A 23,781-nucleotide genomic window follows, 5' to 3' on the forward strand; every position below is an offset into this window, starting at 1 on the left:
ATTGATTTGTATAAAAGGGCCTGGTGGCCCAATGCGATTCAGACAGAACACTGAAATATTACTTTGATTCACATGCTTCTCAAAATGTCAGTGGTTTGTATCTTCACATAAACAAGACTGACCTAAATTTTCAACATTTAGCAGAAGTATTTTTCATCCTAACCCAGTTCAGCTAGTAGAGTTCATCCTGGGTTTTACTCCTTCCTTACTCACCCTGTGAACTTCGAAGTTTTTTCCCACAGCTTCTAGTTTGTTGTTCCCCCCCACCACCACCACTTCTTGTTTGTGCTGCAACATACTGGCTTGAGAAGCAGAAAACAGGCAAACCACATTGTCAGGGAGATAAGAGGTTGGCTGCTGAGTGTCCCCCTGCACCAGAGGCATAGCGCCTGTCATGCGATGTCACCGTCCCTCGGGCACTCACCTGCCAGCACAAGCAGTTCTGGTGTGAGCACACATCTACTAACACGAGTATTTCTTGTGTAAGTGCGTGCAGAAGTGACCAGTCTTAGGTGGGACAGCCAATACCATGTAAAAGTTGAAGCAGGCAAATGAAATCTCCGTGGTGAGCTGCCAAACAGCCCAATGCCACTTGAGGAGGTATCTTGGCTCTTCAGGTGTTTATAAGGCAAGCAGCTGGCCTGCACAGTGTTAAAGTAAGGTCTGGGAGGCTAAACCCGGCCGAAGGACTGAGTAACACTAGGAACTGGAGAGCACAAGTGCAACTTCACTTATCTTTCAATTGCTAAACAGCAAAATGCTAGGATGGTTTAATTAGTGGCTAAGGAGCTTTTAAAAATTAATGGAAATAGTGTATCTCGTAAGATGTTGCATGTGCATAAACCACATTTTATACATAAAGGCAGACAGTTTTTTGTGTACCTTACAAACACGTCTCCTGTCCTTTCAAATCACACGTGTAATGATTAGATAAGTTAGCGTTAGCATTAAGGGATGACTAAAAAGAGGTTCTTAGTGTCTCCGTGGTGCCCCTGCACATGCGCACACCTGCACCCGTGTTTTTAATTGTTGCTCATGTTGCTTTGATCTTCTTTGAAAAGCAAGTTTAGCATTCTGCAAGCCCACTCTCTGGTCCAGGAGATTAGGGCAGAAGTGTTTTAGGAATTTCCAGCAGACACTCTTTGATTTATTTCACAACACTGAGCAGACTTTCTTCATGCACTTTGAAGCCTTTGGAACATAACCCAGAGAAAAACGGGCAGTCAGATATCAGGGGCGGCCTGCAAACAGGGCCACTAAGTGCACATCTTACTTGTCACTGCTCCCATTAGCGAGCAATTTATTAATGTAATGAGTGTATGTTAGCGACTGCTACTATTTAGGGATGCTCTGTTTGATTCAGGGTGATATATTTGTGAGTCCAGCTGAACCCTGGCTTTTGACCCCCCTGTGGAGAACGCTGCATTGTGCGAGATGTTAAATCATCAGCATATTTTATACTTTGTGCTGCAGAACTTTCCTATGAGCATAGCCTTCTGCATCACTGGTAATGCTCGGCAAAATGTGGCCCATAATGGAATTTAAAGGCAAAAGTTAAAATGCACTGAGGCTGGCTTCAGAAAGCCTGTCTTTTAATATTTTATGTCAATAATGTTCTTTTTAATTTTCCTTCATCTGAGCCAAAAGAACTTCCTTTAAAAAGCAAGGGGGCAAAGACCAGGCAGTTTACACCGAAGTTCCTTCTTAAACTGCCTTAGTATTCAAGGTTACGTGAGCTGTGCACTGTCAGTGCAGCTGGATTACATCATCGGCTGTTTTAAAAACTTCTTCAAATAATTTGATTTGTCAGGCATATAATTGTAAATTATATGTTAAATTCTACATTATTACATGTATTATATATAAATTATATATTTCTTTGTTAAATACAGTCTTATTAATTATATGATCTTTCTGGATTCAAAGCCAGTAAGAATTTCTCTGTGCTTTTATAGATTTGATCCTGCTGGTATTTTTTATTAGAGATTTTAAGAACACGGTATTTTCAACAATTACGATAAAAATTTTGCTGCACATATTTTAAAAGGCTCCAAGTGAAAGAATCCCCTGGAAACACATTCTCTATTTAACCATCACCCAGTTTGTGTGTTTAAATATAGGTAATTCATTACCTCTAATATAGCTTCATATTTTACACTTTAGACGTTCATAAGCAAAGTTGTTATTACAGTATTAGACCTTAGTGTTACATTAGTACCGTATATCAGCTCCTTAGAAAATTGATTTTTGTGAACCAAGTGAAGGGGTGGGGGAGGAAAATTTTGCTGTTCTTATTTATCAGCTTCTCAGTAGCCCTCCAATATACATCAGGATGGGGACCAAGGAAAGCTGGTAAACTGGGGACAGTCAGTACCATAAAGTATTACCTCCTGCCTATGTAAAACCTCGTTTTCAAGGACCCTCCTACACTTAAACAAAAAAGGTAACACTGAAGACTAAATGTATTCAGTACATGAGTATTTAGCAAGCATTTCAGTAAGAAATACATTTAGTAAGGATTTTGGATAGATTAAAATGTTGCCATAAGGCTGGATGCCATGAAGGGCTTGTTTGTGTCTTCTTCTAGGAAAACAAAGGATATAACACATTTCTAATCTTTTCCTGTGTCCTTATTAAAAGAGAAAAAAAAAGATATCTCACGTGACTCCGTAAAGCAACAGGACAAACTATAATGGCTTGTAATAAAGCATACAAGGGGAGGTATATGTATTAGAAGAGTTCTTGTCCATTTAAGTCTGCTTATTGTGTATTATGTGAACAGTTTTCTCTATTTTTAATTAGACTTTCGCCTTAAAAGAAAATTTCAGAAACCCACAAATACATTTGTTGTTACATAAACCACTGTACTTTAAGGTGAGGCAGAGGTAGTTTTCACAATGTGCAAAACATAGTACAGAGTAGTCATGTATAGAAATAATGGGAGAGGAAAAGAAGTGGGGTCTGTTTTAAGGTGATTAGAGGAGAGTTTACCTTGTGCTTAAATACTTTATTGAAGTCAGATAGTGGATGGCCAAAGCAGAATGAGGCAAAACAGGAGGTGTGCAAATATGGATTTAATTTCTAATCTGTTTTTTATCTGATTAGTGTGCAGAACAATCCACAATTCCTGTGGTGCAGTGGACTATTCCCTAACCTTGCTTCCTGTGGTAGCCATAAAATTGAGTTAAATGGTAGTAATATTTCAGAATAGTCTATGAATTATTAAATCAGCAGAAATTTACCAAACATGTCCGATTGATAAGTCGGGATATCAATAAATAAATAGGGGCATGTTTGCTACCATAGCCCTAGCATTTAAAATCCACTTCAAAATACTGCTTAATGAGAAATGCTCATCCTAGGTGCCAAAGCTCGATGGCACAGATTTCAGAGGGTACTTCAGGAAATTATTTGAGACTGTCGTGCCTGTCTGTGAGGAGCAGTGCCTCCCCATCTCCTCCTGCCCTGCTCTGTCTGCCGCTCCAGCACGCGTGGCCCTGGCAGTGGGGCAGCCCTGGGAGAACTGCACCCGCTGGGTGACAGAGGTTTATTGGGCTTGTTACGAATGGCTCTCCTGCAAGCTTTTCCTCTTTAAGAAAATAACTTTTGTAAATTACTCGGTGTTGGAGAAATAGACTGGCCCTGACCACAAGAGGTTTTATCCTCGCAGCCCAGGTCGTGGGCTGCTGCAGCAGTGGCAATGCAGCAACACTTTTGAGTAAAAGAGTCTTTACATTAGAATGGGCAGGTAGAGAGCGAGTTTTTTTGCAGATATGGAAGGAAAATAAGCATAGATGCAACTCCTGGAGTGCTTGGATGAGAAGGTGCCATGTGAGTTTAGGTCTGAGTAATATAAACCATCTTTTTCAAGTAGTTGGCTGTTCATCTGCATAGGATTAGTGCAGAGTGGCAGGGGGAAGGTGATGTTGACCCTCTCTTCTTACTCAGCTTTGTTTATTTTTCCCTGTAGAATATGGTGTTTGAGTTTGGTGTTTTGTGGAACAAGGACAAATGTGCTCCAAGCGTCTTGCAGTATAATTTCTGTGTATTTCAGATGTAAGAAAATGCTAAGAAAAAAATAGTAGGAGGGGAAATAAAGTTGGTGACTCATTTTTAATTACTGGGAAATCCAGAGTCCTTACCCAAACAGGCATTATTTTTTTTTTAATATGCTGGAGGTGCTCTGGACTTGCAGGCTGCATCTTGCCTGGTAAATTAAACTAGTAAATTGTTTGAATGGCCCTGGCACCATTTCAGGCCAAGCCACCCAACCTTCTCCCAGACAATTTCTCAGCACAGGACAAGAAAAAGACATACTCATTCACTAGTCAGTTTTCTTACTAACTTGGCCATGGCCACCCGATTTTAGAGGGTGTGAATTACTGTTGCTTCATCTGTTCTAACTGCCCGTCTTGGACCGCCGAGGTCCATGCTTCTGCTCCCAAGCATACCCACTCCCACCTCAGAGCCCCTGTCACCCATCCCTGCCATGCCGCGGGCTGTTTGCCAGCTGAGTGTGGGCTGGTTCTGGCTAAGTACAATGGATTGTCTCCCCCTGGTAAATTGATTATGTCCCAGTGCCTGTACGTTACAAAGAAGCCAAAGATAACCACAGCCTTGCCTAATGGGCTGGAGAGTATTTGATTTGCAGTCTCAGGCTGTACGTCATTTCAAGTGTCCCGATTTCTTTTTTTCCTATACAGTCTTCAGTGGCATTTTTTTTTTCTGATGTAATGTCGAGGATAATCAGGCCTGTCTTTCCTACACATTTCTGCCTTTTTTTCTGTTTTAAGGTTTTCCTTTTTCTTTTGGAGCAGCTCTGTTACCATGTTTTAGATTTGACACATTCTTCTATTGTATATTCACTGAACACTCAGCAGCTAACACTGCAATCTGACTTGCTGAGCCTTTCATATTCCTTCAGAGTGCTGCACTAGAAAAAAAAAATATTTTAAAGTTTTTAACTGGGAAGGTTTTTTCATTTGCAGAATGAATCTTGTACCAGGGTCACATTCCCTGGGAGAGAGTAGAAGTTAATTTTGTGTATGTGAAGAACTGTTGTAGGTAATGTTTGTTAGTTCTTGTAGGACCACATTGCCTGCGAGCAGGAACAGGTCGCAGTTTATTCTTTGAAGTCTGTAAGGTACATTAAAAGCACTGTTCTTACAACTTTCTTCTGGGTACATCTGTTCATCCTGCACACCGGTCTCATGCAGTGAAAGGGAGGAAGAGTGGGGGATGCAGCATCGCTTCCATTCCCCTTCTCGGTGCGGGCAGGGAGATGCTGTGCCTGGTGGCGTGCTGGCCGAGCAGCTCCGTGTTGTGCCCAATGCCAGCGAGAGCTCAGCTGCAAATGTCTGGGTCCTTCCTGCACCGTGTGTCTGTGCTTAGCCTCAGTGAAGGATCTGAGGCTGACCACAGCCACCCAAGGTTTTACCCGGGTAAACCCATACGGACTTGGCGGTTTGGTGTGACAGATGATTAAAAGTAGGTTTCAGTTCGTCAGCTTTCCTCTGCCTGTAGCCCTGTTCTGCAGCTCTTGCAGGAATGTCGCCAAGTGGAATATTCTGAGTGGACTGTGAGGTGTTTGCTCATTTTGTTTTACTGTGGTATAAACTGTAGAAGAAATAGTTTGGGTAGAGCAGATTGGAGCTCTCCTGGGGTCATGCTGCTCAACCACTCCAGTCTCGCCAAAGGCCGGAGTGAGAGGTGCTGTCTCGAGTGGCCTTGGGAGCGTGTGTGACATGCGAGGGCAGGGGGACCCATGGATGACCTCTGAGCAGAGCTACAACGAGTTAAACATTGAGGATGTGTTTTGTGTTGGCTGGACAAGAGGCCTCATTTCATTCCTCTCAACCAAGGACAAAGCTCCAGCTCCAGTGATGAAGACCTCCTATCCAAGATGTTTTGCTTTTTATGTATTTATGTGCACAACAGAGATCTAAATGCTTTCTAGCAGTTTAAAAAACTGTAAAAGAAAAGTGGAGTGATTTAATGCCACCAGCAAGGTATGGTAAAGGACTGAGACAACTCACCGGACTTCTTTGTACTGAGATTTTTGCTATCACGGGTTCTGAGCTCTCACAGCACCAGTGTGTGTCCCTGCAGTGTAACTCAGCTGGGGCATTCCTGCAGCTCGTCATATTCCAGTCCAGGCTCTCAGCTTTCAGCATGCAGATCCAGTTTTCATCACTCGTATTCTTACCAAACAACCAAACCAAGACTGAAGAAGGTAGACTGTAAAAGGATGCTCCTAGAAGTTAAATCATTCTAAGAACCAGAATTAATGTGGTGGGGAGGGTGGGAGAGAATACCTTTTCAACTGGAGAAAATCAAATTTAGTGTAGGTGGCTTATCCAAAGGAGAAAGTGCTTGGGGTCTTCTCTAAGCTTTGCTGACCAGTTTCTACACTTTTTTGTCAAAGACAAATGAGTGACATTTTATTGATGTTTGCTGGGGATGACCACATTCTGAACAAGCACAGATTTTGATCAGGGAAATGGTTTGTTGAATTTTTAATATTTCTGGTAAATCCTATTAATTTTTGGTACAGTTTTTATTTTTCTGTTTTCCTGTCTAGCTAACATAGTTGCAGGCTTCTTGGTGATTCCTTCTTTTTCCATCTACGTAGGACTGCTGCTGTTTTGCAGAACCAGGTTCTGGCAGCATCTCAGAGATCTCCAAAGTGGCTGATCTTGCCCTCCAAAGTGGGAACAGCTAATCATTGTGTGATAAAACTCACTTTTGGTATTGGTTTTGCATGCATACCTTGGCTGATTAAAATCACTCCCTTTCCCCTCCTGGAAGGCTACCTAATTGGAGGTACATGCATTTGACGCAGGTGCAAAGGCTTTGCCTTGGTTGTGCTGTCTGACAACAGCAGTGGTATGTGGTTTGAGGTGGGTTGCAATAGAGCCATAGCTACAAGCCCTACCCATTGTCCTGTACTGCTGGTCTGAACATCCCCCTAATCTTCAAAATTGTATGGAGGGGAATATTCATGTCAGAGAAGTATTGATCTTTCCCACTAACTACTAACAGAAGAACGAGGGAAAGATGAAAAGAAAAAATTCAGTATGCTGCTGCTTTTCTGACAGCTTGGAGGAAAGAAACTTGGATTTTACCTTTTTCCAACTTCTCAACTGGAGTTCATCCTGGCTTCGTGGGAAAGAAAAATGTCTTGTGTGGAGTGATTTGCTGGAAGAGATTTCACTGCAGTGGACCACAGCGAAAGCTGCCAGTGGCTGGCTATCCACGTAAGATAGGAGGAGAAATGTGATGGAGCTGAATTTAGTTTTGGGAGCAAGAACAATTTGCATATGTAAATTTGTGTTGTATAGTGAAATTATGTCATATAGCATCTCCTTCTGTACTCTGGGAAAATAATATGTACAGTAAAATGGGAATGTAAGCATGTACATTCCATATACTGTCACCCACAAGAGTGAAATAAAGAGCTGCAATTCCTAATTAACCACACCGGAAAGCACTTGGATATGAAATTAAAGCATACAGAAGGGTTGCCTAGCAAGCTGGTCCAAACTTCAGCTTCTTTTTGAAGGTCTGGGTTAACCCAGTGGCTCTCCAGGCATTGTTGACTAATAATTTTATTTGCTTGTTTGAGGGCTTTAGAAGTTAATTAAGTATAAATCAATGCTTGAGGTTTCTGTGAGTGCTGGTCCCGCCATTGCTGAAGGAACAATGCCAAAGTGGAGGGAGTGAGGAAAAGGTGACAAGGATAATTAAGGGCATGAAAACTCATATGAGAGAGATTGAAAAGACAGGTTATTTCTTCTAAAACAGTAACAAGTGGCCGTGTAGAAAAGAAGTATATAAAGTGAAGAACTGAAGAAAGAGTGAAACTCTTACTCTGTCTTCTGCCTAGTACCAGGGTAAAGACATTCAGTTAAATATATACCATTAAGGACTAATAGAGGAAAATCTGTCTGCATAATACAACTGCAACACACAGCACTGTTTCTGCAGCATGTTGTTAGCAGGAATCTCAAAACCCAAAGAAGCGGGTGAGAAAAAATCTCCCAGGTAATAAAACAGCTGATAATGTTTTAGAAGATGTCTGTAACTTCATGCCCTAATTCTTAAAATAGTCCAAAATTAAGATGTGACCGTTTTGGGAATATGCCTACCTTCCTTGTGTTCTCCTGTGGTGTTCCATGGGGCTTCTTGCAGACAAACTAGTGGAGGGGTCCAAAGTGACCCTGTGCTTGCGTGAGTTGGCAGAGGGAAACCCAGGAGCTTCAGTAATGGCCAAGGAAGTTCTTTTCTTTGAAAGAAAACACACACATTATCCTGCTGCAGGATGGATTGGAAGCGATGCTGTGGGGCAGGTCAGGGATAGCAGGGAGGTCTGCAGCTCCGCTCTGGGCCAGCAGTGCCAGGGCAGGACCGCAGTCTTGGTTGAGAGTACGGTTGTACGGAGAGGCAAGGGATAGCCCAAGAGAAATGGGTGTTTTTGCTGGTGTTGCTGTTTTCTCCAAAATACAAAGTCTCCTTCTATCTCTGACCATCAGTACTGGTGGCCCCTCTTAGTTTTGCCAGTATCTTGTGTAACACTAATAAAGTGAATGTGTAGAAATACTGACCAACATTTTTAATCCTTGCAGACTTTTGTGGTGTGTGATAGAAAGAATGTCTGTTCTCAGAGACATGATGGAACTCAGAGATACTATTTTTTCCATAGTTTAGTATAGTTTCCTTATATTACTAAAGATGTGGCTTGCAATAACCTGCTCTGACTTAGTGGCAACTTTGTGCTTTATAGATTCTTTTTTTTACAGTTTCCTTTGTTCACAAAGTTTGTGTTTGTTCCTCCTAGTAGAGTTAAAGAGTGATTTCATTTTTATTTTCAGTGGGGAACAGGTGGAAAGCAATGACTTTAGTTTTCAGATCAGGAGAGGGTAATGACTGGCAGTTTCAAATGTCATGATAGATGATGTTCTGAAAAAAAATATGTTGCTGATGGCCATCCTTGATAAATAGTTCCTTATCCAGCATCACCTCTTACACGTATGGTCATCTTCTGTGAAAAAAAGTATTTGAGGTTTTTAGGACTTATTTTCATATTTCTCTGACTGGTTTTAGTACCTCTCTTACCATGAATGTAGTTACATGGACTTAAGGAGAAGCAATAATAATCTTTGCAATGGGGTAAAGTAACATTTTTAGACATAAACTTGTAGCTATATGTTTGTTTCTTTTCAGGCTGGAAGTGCATGCTGAATTCTGCTGGCAGCTGGGGATTCTTATTTCTAGCAGAAATGATCTCCCATTTTTAATCCTGCAGGGCAATAAAATAGTGGACTACACAGCCTTAATGTATAGCTTTCCTGAGAAACTACAGCTGGCTTGGGACTGCATTTTTTGCCTGCTTTGGGCCCCAGGCAACTATAAACACTGGGAGTGGAAAAGGAAACATTTGTGGCAGTTATCTTTTAAAGCCCTGGCATCTGCTGGAAGCTGGTCAGGCTTTGGGTGGGTTAGCCAAAGTCAAAGTACATGATGAATTTGCACATGGTTCTGCATGGCCTTTCAGGTTAATTCAATCGTTACTACGGTTTATTTGTAACGCATACTGTGCTGTATGGCTCTCACTGTGCTAGCGGTGAATTTACTGTGCAAATTCATATTAAGAAGCAGCTGTGCCCTCATGAGCATCTATTTGAGTTAGTTAAGATGGACAAAGTATGGAAAAGGTGAAGGTTTTTTTACGCCTTGTTTTTCTCTGTCTAGTTACTCCTTAAGAAATCTTTCCTCTCCCATCTTCATACTTACTATATACGCTACATGCAATGCAATTTGGAAACCAGCATTGGTTGAAACCACCAAAAAAATACATGCTTTTTTTCTTTTCTTTTCTTTTTTTTTTTTTTTTGGAGGGGGAGTGTGTGTGTGTGTGGCAGGTAGATCAGTCTCATAGCTTGCTGCTTCCAGAATTAGTTGTCTGAATTGCAAGACCAGTAATGCTCAGACACTGTCAGGGACACCCTGAGAAAAAAATGGGTGTTTTTACACAAGTAAATCTCAGCTGACTTCAGGTTTATGGCTTGCAGATCTTTCCTGTTAGAAATAGTCCCTGGTTTCCTTGGAGGCATCCAGATAGTCTCTTTAAATCCTGAGAGAAACACCATGATGTCGTTATGACCATGATGTCATTATGCAGGGAAAATACCAGTTCAAATCTGTTTAAAGAAACATGAACTTTCTTCATGCATCTTCTATCTGTGAAGTCCAGTGCCCTCCAGCCACGTTAAGGCAGGCATTGTTTCATAAAACTCTTGCTTTTAGAAATCAAGAATATCAACTGTTTTATAAACTCATACACAGTTCCAGATAGAGTGGTCTTTATATTTTTGTATGGGAAAAAATTCCTCAGTAGAGTAACCTAAACATGGTCTTCAAATGTCACTGACCCTCTGGAAAGCAGTATTATCCCCAAAAATGCCTGTGCTTTGCTGGCATGGATAGCGGGGAAAACACAGTACCATTATTTCAGGGAAATATCGTTAGACCTATGGTGTCACATCTTCCTTGGTGACATGAGCCACGTAAAGGACCTCTCCCTCCTTCAGGAGCTTCTGGGCTATTTAGATGTCTACCTCATTGATGAGAGGTTACTGAAAGAATTAAAGTTAAAATATTTCCTTAAGCTGTATTGCATAGTCAGTCCTGTGCAAGCCAGAAATTTTCTCGTCTGCTGGACTTACGGAGATGTGTACAAGACCATGATGGCTTTTTGTTTCTTAGATTTAGTAGGATAAGACCGTGCAAATGCTTGAATTTCAAGAGAGGGAATAAAACAAATAAATAGAAATAAAGGAAGAGTCATTTTCCATGTAAAGATGCCCATGTTTTGTTTGCCTCTCCCCTCCTGCGTGACCTCTGCTTTCTTTGTGTACATGAAGAAAGGGGAATCGTAATTACAGGAAACACTTGCAATGCTAAAAATAATTAAAATTTTTAATTTCACAGACCATAATCAAAATTGGGGTTTTTTTAGGAAAATTAGTTTCAAGCCTGTGTTTGACTGCAGTGCTCTCAAAGAGAAACTGCAGCCTTGCCTTTTAGGTCATTTAAAAACCAAACAAAGCAAAACCCCAACACCAAGACTCCGAGTTGTATCCAGATGTACAGAGGGTACTGCAGTGCGAGAGGGCAGACGATAAACTGAACTGGACAGACTAAGGCTGTATGGACAATCAAATAAATACATCTTGCTTTGTTCTTTTTTTTTAAATTTTTTTTTTCTCCCAAAGGCTATCACATACAAGTCTAGATAAATACGAATTGTACAGAGCATGGATATGTAACGATATGTTTGATGCTGTGTCTCTCAAAATGTTACTCTCAAACATTTTTCCATTATTTCCCTTTGCTCCTTTTCTGAAGGCACACTGATCTCAGCGGTTGCCTTTTCTGGCAAGGACAGAGAATAGATGTACAGCTGTGCGACCTATGTAAACAGCTCTTTTACTCCTGGACAAAAAGTATGTTAAAATGAAACTAAAGCTTGAAAGTATGTTTCAGTAACTCAAAAATAAATGGTAATAAAGCTGTAATTATCCCCAAAGCTACAAACACAGTAAATAAGTTAAAGTTAAATTTATAACACCTGCAAGCGTATTAAGTATGCAAAAGCAAAACAAAGGCAGCCAAATGACTTTAGCTTCACCCTGTAGTAACACTAAGCAAATTTAGTTAGAGAATAATGATGTTTGTAGTCCTAGATTCATTTGTCTTAAAAAATGAGCTTACCTTATTTTTTCATTTTTTAAATCTCACTGTGTTATGACTGCATCCATAGCAGAACAGTTGAATCCATGCTGTATGTGCAGACCTCAGCTCATCCTGTGAATAATGCCACCTTAATGTAAAGCGAGGCTACTATTTAATTAAATGTATTAAAGCTGAGAAGAAAAGCACTTTAAAGATCTCTTGTTCTTTCATACCTAGCATATAAAAGGTTACGTATATTCTTAGTTTTCATTAGATTTTGTTACAGACTACAGCCTTGAATCCTTTCGAATAGTGAGCATTTTTAATTTAAAATTTCTACAAAACAATTTTGTTTTGCATGTAAAGTGAACACAGTGCTATTGTGATCATGCCTGCTTAAGCAGATTTGTTTCTGATAGACTATTGGGCAGGTCGAGTTGAAAGGGCTTGGTGAACACTCAGCTATCACTTTTAATAAACAGTAATTTATTTGTCTATTTGTCTGTCTTTGCCTGCATTTTCTTAATAATTATGCCATGGAAGAGTTTATTCTCTCTTATATTTTGTAAATGCTGAAAATAATTGTGCCACACTTGTTTCTGGACTAGCTCAGGTGATTTCCATTTGAATTTGTTAAGCAAAAGATTTTTAAAAGTGTGGAAATGTTAGTCCTATTTCCTGGAGTTTATTTTTGGAGTTATGTAAATTTGGGGTCAGTTACAAAACCATATTATTTTCATTAATATATAAGAATGAAATTATATTTCTTTTTTTATATAGTAAAGTATACTTTATATAGTAAACTGGAGAGTTGGCATTTCCCTCAGATCCCAGGCTCCTGTTAAGCAGATCTGAGGTAAATGTGACTGGGGAAGAAGAGCAGTATTTTCGATACAAAACTGTTTTCATTTACTTTGGACTAAACAGCTCCATTTGTAATGCACCTGGTGTCAGCTAGATGAGAACTATTCATGGGCCATGGTCAGTAGCTGGACTTGGACTACCTGAAGGCACTGCATAGTGCATTCACATGAAGTAGGTGTATTTTATTAAAGAGCAACATCCTGACCGAAGGCAGCTTTGCGGTGGAGTGGCTCATTTTTAAAGAGTAATGAGTGGAAAGCTGAGGTGCGTGTTGGTCATCTCTTAAGCAGGATGCTCAGATCAGGTCTCCCACTGGTAACTTGCCACCCTGAGGTTTTCAGATCCCATTTTTGCAGCTAAAACGGGAAAAGATTCAATTTTTCAATTGAATTCAATTTCAATTCAATTCAATTTTCAATTCAAGCCTTAGTTCCAGATGGTTTTAGTTCCATGCTTGCCTATACTCTTAGTCCTTACCAGGGCATATACACAGATTTTTCTCCAAACCCAAACATTTGAGTAAACTATGTGGTCTTGGTGGATTTTCCAGATAGCTACTGTATTAGTTGAACTTGACGGAAGATAAAAATTCCTCTGAATTGTTGTGTGCTGTCTTGCCCTTCCATGACGATGGCTGCTGTGCATCACAAAGCCAAGTGGCAGCAAATGCTGCTGCTGTCACTGACTGGGGGCATCCAGTAGAGGTGGCCTAATGCTTCTGCTGTTGCATCCCTAAACCAGACCTGGGCAGGTATCTGTGGGGTTCATTTCTGAACAGTCTTGATGCCTCCTTGGTTGAGAGGAGAGTTTCTTACTCATCTCTTCAAGTTCAGAAACACATCTAACACAACACAGTGGTAAGGCTGGGTCTCCATCCATGAGGGCTGTTGTCCTTTTGGCACAACACATCCCTTGATGTCCTTCTTTAAACATGGATAAACTCCATCTGTGCTGCAACATGGTTCATTCACAAGCGGACTGTATGGATTTGAGAATCCATTTGTTGTATGTGAGGAATTAATTGTTGATTTGTGCATCTCCCTGTCTCCGTGAGGACAACCAAGTATCAGGAGCACTTTAAAACCTCATTGGAAGAGGTCCAGGGGTTTTCTGAGAATACTGTTTATGGTTTGTTTAAGGTTATCAACTATGTCTCAAATAAAAAGCTTTCTACACATGATCATTGTGCTGTACTTTGAACTCATTTAACTGGACATTATTTACAGAATATTTATCTTGGTTATGGCAGTTTTTGTCACACAGCGATATTACTTTTCCATTATATACTGCATGTGACCACCGCATAAGTTTGATAATAAATGTTGGGAAATAAAAAACAGAGTAAGTGCCTCAGTATGATAGCAATTCTCATGTGATGGGAAATAATGTCATAAACTTCAAATTACCTTTTAAATAAATGTTTATGTCCAACCCATCCATTAGATCATAGCCTGAAGGGTCAAAAGGATCATTTCTTCATATTTCACTGTATGCGTTATGATTGCTTTTTTAGGTGTAAATGATGTTTTTAAATGAAGAATGGCACTCAAACTATACACAAACAACGGCTAGACATTACTGAGTCGCAGTACAGCAGAAATAGCCTCAGCCACTCGGCTAAATATAGAAGCGCAGCATTAAATTGAATTCATTCTTAGAAAATATTTTTAATGGTGTACGTGCCGAGACGATGCAGAAGTACAGCTCGTGTCACACTCACAGCTTTGACATTTTAGTCAAGTTTTGCAGCTTTGACATTTTAGTCAAGTTTAAATTCTAATTGTGGTTTGGTAGATGGCTGATTTGCTAAATGCCTCTGAGAGCAAAGATTTTGGAGAGCGGGGAAAAGCTTACCTGAGCATGCAGAGAAGTGTACAGGTAACAGATATCATATTAATGAGGCTCTTGCCCATCTAGGGCTTTGTGTGCTTGTAGAGTGATGCCATCCCTGCAAGTGCTGGGGGATGGTGTTTCCCTGGGAGCCCCTTGTATGAAACACCCCACCCAGTGAGACCCCGCTATTCCCAGCACCTTTTGCAGGAGGGGGACATCGCTGACCATCTCAAGGATGAAGCAAACCCAGACCCCCCATTTAGACATTTCCCTGCTCTGAGCTGGACCTCCCTAGTCTGTATGTCCTGGAGGAACCCATGTTGCTCCCCAAAACGCCCCACATGGTTAAAGCTTTTGTATGTGATGGTGTTAACTGTGTTATCCCTGGAGTGCTAGGGTAAAAACCCAGCTGGGGGTTGGGATGGTTGGGCTAACAGGGAGGTGGCTTTGCAGAAGCAAAAGCTGTAGGTGTCCTGAGACTGCTGACCTGCACGTGGGGATGGGGCAGGTTCCTCAGGCTGGGCTGGCCTGGCTGGTAGTGGGGGAAGGAAGAACTGTCAAGAGCTGTTAAGACTAATCTGGAAATAAATTCAAGAAAAAGCTTGTGTTTACAGGCAGGGGAAATCCCATTGTCTTGGAGATTTAAAACACCAATCAAGAAATTCCGTAGTGTTTTTGCTGCAGCTATGATCTGACCTTCCTGTTTACATTAAACATTTTTTATGGCAGTGTGCAGTGACGTGGTTGCTTTGTTTAAGGTAGTTGACAGTTACAGCAGTTCTGGGAATAGTTGTTTTGGTTCTATATATGTCAGGAAAGAAATACGTTAATATTTGAGATCAGATTACTTTTTTCTTTTTTAAACGTATATTTATTGTGTTTCTCAACCTTCTTTCATGAGGACCACAAAAGGGTTAAACTTAGTTTTTAAAAAGCATTTCTTTGTAGCGTATTAAGTATTTTATGTCCAAAACATTGGTTTTAGTTGGAGGTTAATCTACCGAGAACCAGTTGGCTGTAATATTGCTTCTTCTGTCATTATCATTTGCGTAAAAATTGTATATTAATTTCTTAGAGTTCACTTGATCCTGATTCTTTTTTGTTAGCAGAGGTCTATAATCCTTTCCACAGCAACCGCTTGTAAAAGCAGAGGATTATGACTTGAGGCAGGATATGAACAGCAGGAAGAGATCAACTTAAAAACAAAGATCCTGTTTAAGTACAAATGCTATTGTTAGCACAGAGTTGGGGTGAGTCAAGTGGCAGGATGTCTATTAGAATATAATAAATTTGTATCTATGCCACATGGAATGCTAGCCAGAAGACATCCTTTGAGCAGTTATGGGATAGACTACATATTTTTATACCTTTACTTATTATACTTTTCCCTGGTCCGATAAACCATTCCCTCTGAGAATGACTGAGATCTAGACATCTGAACAGCTTTTTGGTTTTCTTTAGATTTATTTTTTCTGTCTAAAAAGTTTCCACACTGTTCTACTTTTCCCAAAAACTGCTAAAAGCAGGGATTTGAAATTACACTTACTGCAAGGTCATTCTGAGGTTAGCAATAGCCATTTTGGACTATTGCTATCTTTTCTTATGACATGTGTGATCCTTCAGAGGAAAGGAGAAGGAGAGATTTTTTTCTTTGCTCCTATATCTAAAACCAAGAAATACAATATTTTTTTTTCCTTTATTAAAAACTCTAGGGTTTAATACTGGGAGTTTAATTGACCTGTTTAACACAATATATGTGACTCAATTTCAAAGTATTTTTGAAGTTTAATTTTTTTGCCTAATATTTTTCCTGTAAAGTCAGTAGGAAGTGATGAAGGTACCAAGTGACAGAAAATATTCTAGTCAAGTGTGGAAAAAACCCTACTTTTTGTAAAACATTGAAAAAATCTTACATGGCTTGGATGAAATTAATAAACATACAAAATGCAGTCATGGAGTCAGATAGCAGCCTTGGGACAGTCTGTAAAGTTATTCCAACAATGGAGACCACATGCAAGGAGTAATCTGTGCTTCCCAAACCTCTGTTGACTTTATTTTTGTAATAAACAACAAAATATATCCTGTTTATATATATATATATAAATTTTGTCTCAGTGATTCTTAATTTGCACGTTTGTGTGTGTGTGTATATTTTTATGTATATATATAAAATGCATTGCACACCACAGAATAGTAAAATTCCACATAAGCATCTCAAATGGCAAGTCAAACAGAAGCTTTGGTAGAAGAAAATGTTTGAAGGGGTCTTTAATCATTGCCATGTGGTGGCAAGAGGAGACCCAGTATAATGGTTTCAGTGGGTTTGTCTGAATGCTTGCTACTGCATGGATTAGGATCCCTCTTCAGTGTCCTAAAGTCTGCAAGGTTCAAAAAGAAAAACATAGTCTTAAAGTTACTTTCCTAACTCCAGTCTGAAAAAAAGATTGTATTGCACTTGATATATGGAGGGTTTCAGATCATCCTACTGATGGCACTTGGGCTGCAACTATGTTATCAACGAATAAGAAAACAGAAGCCATGGCATTTCCACAGTATGAATTCTTCAGACTGTATTATTTTGTTAGCCTGAGGCAAGAGACTGTGCTCTTAGTACTCAGATGAGTAATCTGAGACAAATGTGTAACCACACCGCATGTGCAATATGTCCAGATACTATGGACTAGCTGGTCTTGCTGTGCACCATAGGCAGCTGAGTATTTCTTACGGACAATAGACATATGTTTAAAAATGATAATTTTATAATACTGTCTGGGATTTCACCACACGTAACTGATTCTAAAAGCATTGTATCGATGACAGTGTAACTGGGGGTCTGTTTATCCCATTAGAGTCAGAATTTTATGCTGTAAGGAGCTGGTTTTGCCAGCAAGATTTTCTGTTACCTAACAAGAATTCTGTGGTTTTGCCTGAATTTTTTGCATGGGAACAACTGAAAATACGTATTCCCAGCACGGTCTATTTTGGTGTTTTAACATGGCTTGCATTAGGGTGTGTGATAGCTTGAGTTTTCTTTCTTCGCCGAAGCTGCTTAAACAATACAGCGACAGATTTCTGCTTTTATTCTTCGTTAATGTCATTCTTCATCCTCTCTGCCCCACGTCAGGGAGGAAGTGTTGTGAGTTTGCTATTTTAATGAAGAGAAATGAGGCATCTATCAACTAGGATTTATACTGGAGAGCACATCAATCCAGTTGCCTTGAGCTTGCTGAGTTTGCATACCCAGGGCCAAGCACCGCTCTCAATTACTCCTGTGCAACCCCATTAGCTTCAGGAGGTTGTGCAGTTCAAAAGTGGCTTTGCAGAACGCAGAGTGATGTTAGGGGGAAAAGAGGCCATCTGTTAGAGAAGTCAAGCTCCAAAATACTGTTTTCGGTTATCTAAAAGGAGATGTGTGTGCAGTCATAATTAACACTTTTGAAGGGTTGGGGTAGTCACCGTAGAGCAATTTTCATTGAGTATTTCTTTGTAGACGCGCTTAACAGAACAGACAGCTTCCCAAAAATCACTGCAGTGAAGGGGAAAACACTTACAGCCCTGGAAACATATTGTACATCATATGTCTTTAGTAGACTGTATCCTGTAATTACTCTTAACCGTAGGTTGTTTCTTCCTCTCTCTCTCTCTCCAGGAGCTATGCCGCCAGCGCATGGCAGTGAAAACATCTGATCGCCCGGAGCCCCTGCACGCCTCCCGGATCAACAGCATTTCTTCGCAGTTCAGCGATGGGCCCATTCCCAGCCCCTCGGCCCGGAGCAGCACGTCGTCCTGGTGTGAGGAGCCGGTCCAGTCCAACATGGACATCTCCACCGGTCACATGATCTTGGTAAGGTGGTTTTGTCTTCACGGCATGAGAAATTTCATCATTATTTAAGGTACCTGCTCAGCTTTGGGAGAGGGGTAACTTGTAAGGAAAGGGAAGCTGTCTTTTCACAGGTGAAAAATATTCCTGAGCTTTGCTAGTAATCTTAGTTTTGTTTAATTAAAACTAAGGGGATTTTTATTTCCATTTCTTTTTCATTATGATGCTTTTTTTTTTTTCTCTCTGGGGAACGTTCTTTTATCTTGGACATACGAATTGCTTGTCTGCGTGCTTCAAAAAAGATAAGCCCCATGTTGTCCTTTTGTCCTGTTAATTTGTGTTTACCTCAGCTTGGACAACTGAAGAAAACTGCTAAATTTCTGATCGGCTTGCTGCTTTTTCTCATGTATCTTTGGTGTGCAGAGGTGTCTGAGCTGGGAAGGCAGCAGAATGCTAGTGATTCCAGTAGAAATGAGAAGAAAAAAAACCCTAGAAAACAGAGCAATTTGTTTTCCATTACCTTTATAAAAGGGGTCTGAATTTTGAGCCTTGCCTGAATTTTGTTGTCCTTGGCCGAATTTCTTCCAAGCTGGTTCTCTTCTATGTTTGAGATGATCCAAATATATTCTGTTGATGGCCTCTGCATTGGAAGGCTTGGGTTACTTCCAAACACAACTTGCAACAAGTATCCGTGTAGAAGATGGGCACAAGAAGGTCTGTGTCTTGTAATGGAGCCTAGGGGCTGGGGCTGGCTGCAGCGTGTTTCTGTCTCTCTGTTAGTGTCCCGCTGGGAGAGCTGTAGACTGATCCCCCATTTTTTGTACGTTATTTTCCTCCTCCTTTAAATATTTGCTGGTTTTGTAGAATGCATTGAAATGAGCTGAGAAGTTAGGTGATGGTGAAGACGATGGGTCAGGTGTTGTTTTGCTCTCTATAGTTGATCTCTGCTATTTATCAGTATGGTTGGTCATAAGTAAGCACCCTCTCCAGCTGGTAATGTTGCTGTGCTTTTGGAAACTTCCTTCTTGAGTTATTTACGCACCACTGGGAGGACTCACCAGCAGGATCTCTTAGGAGAAAACTTCTCTCCACTGTGCCATGCTTCTGGGTCATAATTTTTCAACTTCTTTCTTTTTCTGGACCTCTATTTGAAAGTACTGTCTTCTTCTCAGATATTTCTCAGGTCCTTACAAGCCACCTCACATAATGGAGAAAGGAATGAAGGCAGGCAAACCCCAAAGAGCTGATTTGACCTCAGCCAAGTTACTGACCTCCTTCAGCCTTGATCAGGTCAGCTATAAAACTGAGCAAAAACAGGGCAGGATTGTAAACCAGATGCTTCATCAGAGTATGTCATCCTGAGTAAATAGTTCTTCCCCTGCCCTTGCCTATTCCTCCCCAATAAGGAGTTACTTAATTATTATGTTAAAATTTAGTTTACAAGTACAGTTTGGAAGGGTTGCTCCCATGACAGAAAATCATTTGTTATAGTTTTTACTGTCCCACTTTTGCCTAACCAGAATTAAAATTCACTTGATTTCCTAAAATTCACTTGATTTCCTTTCATAGTTAATTGAAATGCTTGGGGGAAAAAGGAATGTCTGCAATTGCCCAACCGCAAAATAAGTACCAATTCCCATTGTAAGGTTCTAAGGCAATATTTTTATATGGAAATAAGAGCAAAATTTCCTATGTAGATGGAAATATACATTTAACATTTGCAAACAGTTTCAACTACTTAAAATTGAGCAAAATTGTTTTCAGTTATATTATTGGGGAAAATAGAAAATCACAAAATCAAGCTTAAAGGAGAGAAAGTTGCGTATGGGAGCCACTTACTCTGGCTCTGGGAATTTCTGCAAAATTACAAGAAAGAATTGTCTTCATATGGCGATAAATGAACTTTAAAAAATAGTCAGATTGGTCAAGATCACTGTTACGGTGTTGGGTGTCCATAATTCAGTCAATCCTGTTTAACCCTGGATGAACTCATACATATGTTAGCTATCTAACAGCATGTGTTACATCTTACATGGTGAGGGTTCAGAGAAGGGTAGAAAAAATGCTGTAGTGTCTGGAGAGCACAAACCACACAGAGAGCGTAAAAGCAGTTAATTTGTTTAGTCTAAACGGAACAAACAAAAATCAGTGATTCAGGGGAGTCTGCCTATGCGTTTTGAAATACAGGATGGGGAAAAATTGTTCTTAATGGATGCAGATGATACAATTAGGAAGAAAATATGGGTTAGAATCGAAAGGATCTATTTAGCCTGGATATCAGGGCAAGCCTAATAGGAGGGTCAGGCAGGCAGTGGGATGTTTACTTAAGGGAAGTAGTTAAACCATAAATTTAAGATTTGCTGAAGGCAAAGCTGGGTTAGGTTTACATGGGAAGATCAGCATGGCTCAGCACAGCGCTGAAGCAGATGATTGGACTTGATCAGAAATGCTCATGTTTTGTGTCACGGTGGGTCACACTGAAACCGGAGAGCTGACCCAATTTATGTTTTGCTCAAAAATAAATGCACATTATCTGTAATACTTATTTGCCTGAATTTCTCTCCCTCTGGAGATGCTGTGGCTTGTTGGACCTCAGCAACAGAAGAGGCTCACCAGAGGTGAGCTGTTCCTCTCCTTGCCCTGCAGCTACAGGTGGAAGAGGGCGAGGGGCCACTTTGTAACTTTTATACCATTCAGTACAAGAAGTTTTCCAGGTCTTCCCATGTCCTGCTGCCACAGTCCTCTTATCTTTTAAATTTTGTAGATGTTTTCTGCGAAAAATATCTCAGTGCCTAAAAAAGCAACGAGAAATATTAGCAAGGGACCTGGTAAGAATGGCAAATACCATCTGCTTTGCAGGGTAAATGCACTTGCAGGTCTGTAAATGTGTTTTTCAGCTCCACAGTGTGCAGCGAAGTAGCAGTTAGCTGAGCCGGGGCTCCTCAGTCTTTCTTGTTCATAGGTGCCAGGACCTCCCCAGAGAAAATAAAACAATGGATTACTGTATAAAGTGGCAGCAGAAAATATTTTATTTTGATTTATAAACAGGATAAATCTTTAATGAAAGTAGCTTAAAAGAAATGTGTGTGCAATTGCTGAAAGACTTCATGTAATCTTGCTCAGAGGTTGCGTTGGTCAGAAACATTTCTGTAAAGCTGTTTAATTTGTGGCAGGGTCATACCTGAAGTGATCTCCAAGCCACCTCAGCTTTGGGTTTATTGGAGCTGGTGGTTGGGCACAGGTACTGGTTTTTTGGAGGACTTGCGACTTCTGGTTAGCACATCTTTTATAGTGCTGGAGGTCTGGAGAAACCAGGAATCTTCCCAACCCTTGTGGCTGTGGGGCGGGCTCCTCGCTTAGACTGAAACCAGCCTTTCAAAGGGAAAAATCCTGCATTTCTGCTGCTTCCCTGTACATCCACAGCAGTGTCTGTGCTGCTGGCGGTAGCATGAGGTGGTTTGTGCTGTTGGCAGGAAGAAGCAGGGAGGACTCAGGAGGCCCAGAAGGACAGCGATAACAACATTCAGAGCTTGCCTTTTTTTTTTTTTTTTTTTGCTTTTTTTTTTCCTTTTCACGTTCTTTTTCCTCACATTCATAGCAGGAGGATGGCGCATATGGCACTTTTTGCTTCTGTCTTTCTAAAAGATCCAAGCACCTTGGAAAGTGTAATTAGAGGAGCTTGGTTTATGCAGTCGTGTCTGTGGGGCTGGCTGGCTGGCTTCAGCGTGAGCAACAACAAAGAGGTGTCCTCCTTTTGGTCACCCGTGGTTTTGCAAGAAAACAATTGTTTTGCAGAAGGTCACAGCAAGGGAAAGAGTAGGAACCTAGAATTGGATTTCACTGTATTCACATGTGTACATCCGTATTTCAAGTGCCAAGAGAAGTCCTGACAAAGTGTGGCACTTCTTGGCAGTCCAGCAGGAAAACCAGTGGGGGCTTGAAGGTGTGCAGGAGAGGTTCAGTCTCCCTGACTCGGGCTCCTGACTTACACCCACATTTTAGGCACTTAATGAAGTGGTGGCGTTGACTGGAGTCCATAAATTCCCTGTCTAGCTGGTGAAGTGAGCGGGTGACCGTGAAGGTCTCCAGACAATAAGCCAGAGGGTGGATTTCTCCCTGGAGGTCTCCTGTGGTGCCTGCACCATCCCGTTGACATCTGCGGCGTAGATGAAGGAGCCTCTTTTGTTCATGCTGAAACACAGGTTCAGCACGTAAGTTAGGTAGATTGGATCCCACATCTGCTTCATATATTACCACGCTTGTTTGGTTAAAATAATTATGATCTTTTATGAGGTTTTAGATGAAGAACAGTACTGCAGGAAGGGAGCGTGTGCTTTTGATGATAATGTTTTGAGGTTGTTACCTGAATACCGTATATGAGAGGGAATTTGCAGAAGCAAAAGTGATTTTCTATGTTTTGGGGTTGGTGGGTTTTTTTTTTCCTTGTAAAGACAGATGTGCAAAATTTGGAGCATTACATATAAATTAGAGTTTCAGAAAGTGTGAATTTACAAAAGGTCCTCTACAATGCTTGTTTAAACTGGGAGTCTGAGGAGTCTTCTCCCGGAGGGTGTGAAACTGCTGTATATATTGGAAATAAGAACGATCTGTGATAGTTTGTGCATACTGGTCTTTTCAGGAGGAGAGGAAGGTTTTGTAAACTGGGCTGAACGAGGCAGTGGGAGCAAATGAACAAGAGGCTGAAATCTAGGGCTTCACATCTAGGGGGGGTGTAAGTCCTCTTGATCCCACTGCCCTTGGCGATATGCCTGCAAAACCAAAAGGACTTTCTGCACAGAGAAGTGAAGATGGCCTCCTGTGAGAACTTTGTGTCAAAAGAAAGTTCTGGGACGGGTTGTGTCACCTTCTGAACGGGGCAACGTGGGATGGAGACCTGCTACTGGGAAACCAGTCAAACCCAAGATGTTGAATTTTGCATCCACTTCAGTTTTGATGCAGGATCAATGGGAGGATTGCTGTGGGATTGAGAAGGGTAACAAGGAGAGGATAGTTTCCAAGCTTGAACCTGGGTTTTTTTTGACAACATTGGTATCCTGTAATTTCTGCGTGGTAACTTTTTGAAGCTTTATAAGCCATTTTCCTTCACTCTCGTTTTTTAAAATAAACTCTGTTTGAAATGGACTCTATGGGGTAGCTGCTATAGATTTTCTCTTAATTGAATATGGAAGAGTGTAGGACTCAGTGATAGAAGACACATTCCCACAAGAAAAAGTGTTTGTTAAATCTTGCACCACATTTTGCTGAAATTCCTTGGTTTTATTCTTGAAGCTGCAAAAAAGCAGGAGCAGAAGGAAGCTAAAAGCACTTCTGAATAAAGAAAGAAACTCCAGCATGTGAGGGCCGATAGCACTGTGCTAGACGTAGGTATACTTTCCACCTTGAGCTTAATCCATGTACACACAAAACATTTCCTGAGCGAAGGAACGTGATGCGTGGTATGAGTGCAGTCCGCTGCCTGGGGACACACACCACAGAGGTGATTGATACTAACAAGGACAAAGGTGAGGAGT

The 23,781-nt window shown here is 40.8% G+C and overlaps 1 protein-coding gene across 1 annotated transcript in view; it reads left to right on the forward strand.

Moving 5' to 3' along the window:
- Positions 1-23,781, forward strand: part of PTPRN2 (protein tyrosine phosphatase receptor type N2) — a 663,537-nt gene that overhangs the window by 558,344 nt on the left and 81,412 nt on the right. The window contains exon 14 of the mRNA XM_056337581.1: positions 18,080-18,274. Within this exon, the coding sequence (XP_056193556.1) occupies positions 18,080-18,274 (195 nt within the window). The remainder of the gene's footprint in view (positions 1-18,079; positions 18,275-23,781) is intronic.

This window comes from Falco biarmicus, chromosome 4 (assembly GCF_023638135.1).
Source record: "Falco biarmicus isolate bFalBia1 chromosome 4, bFalBia1.pri, whole genome shotgun sequence".
NCBI classification, from domain to species: domain Eukaryota; kingdom Metazoa; phylum Chordata; class Aves; order Falconiformes; family Falconidae; genus Falco; species Falco biarmicus.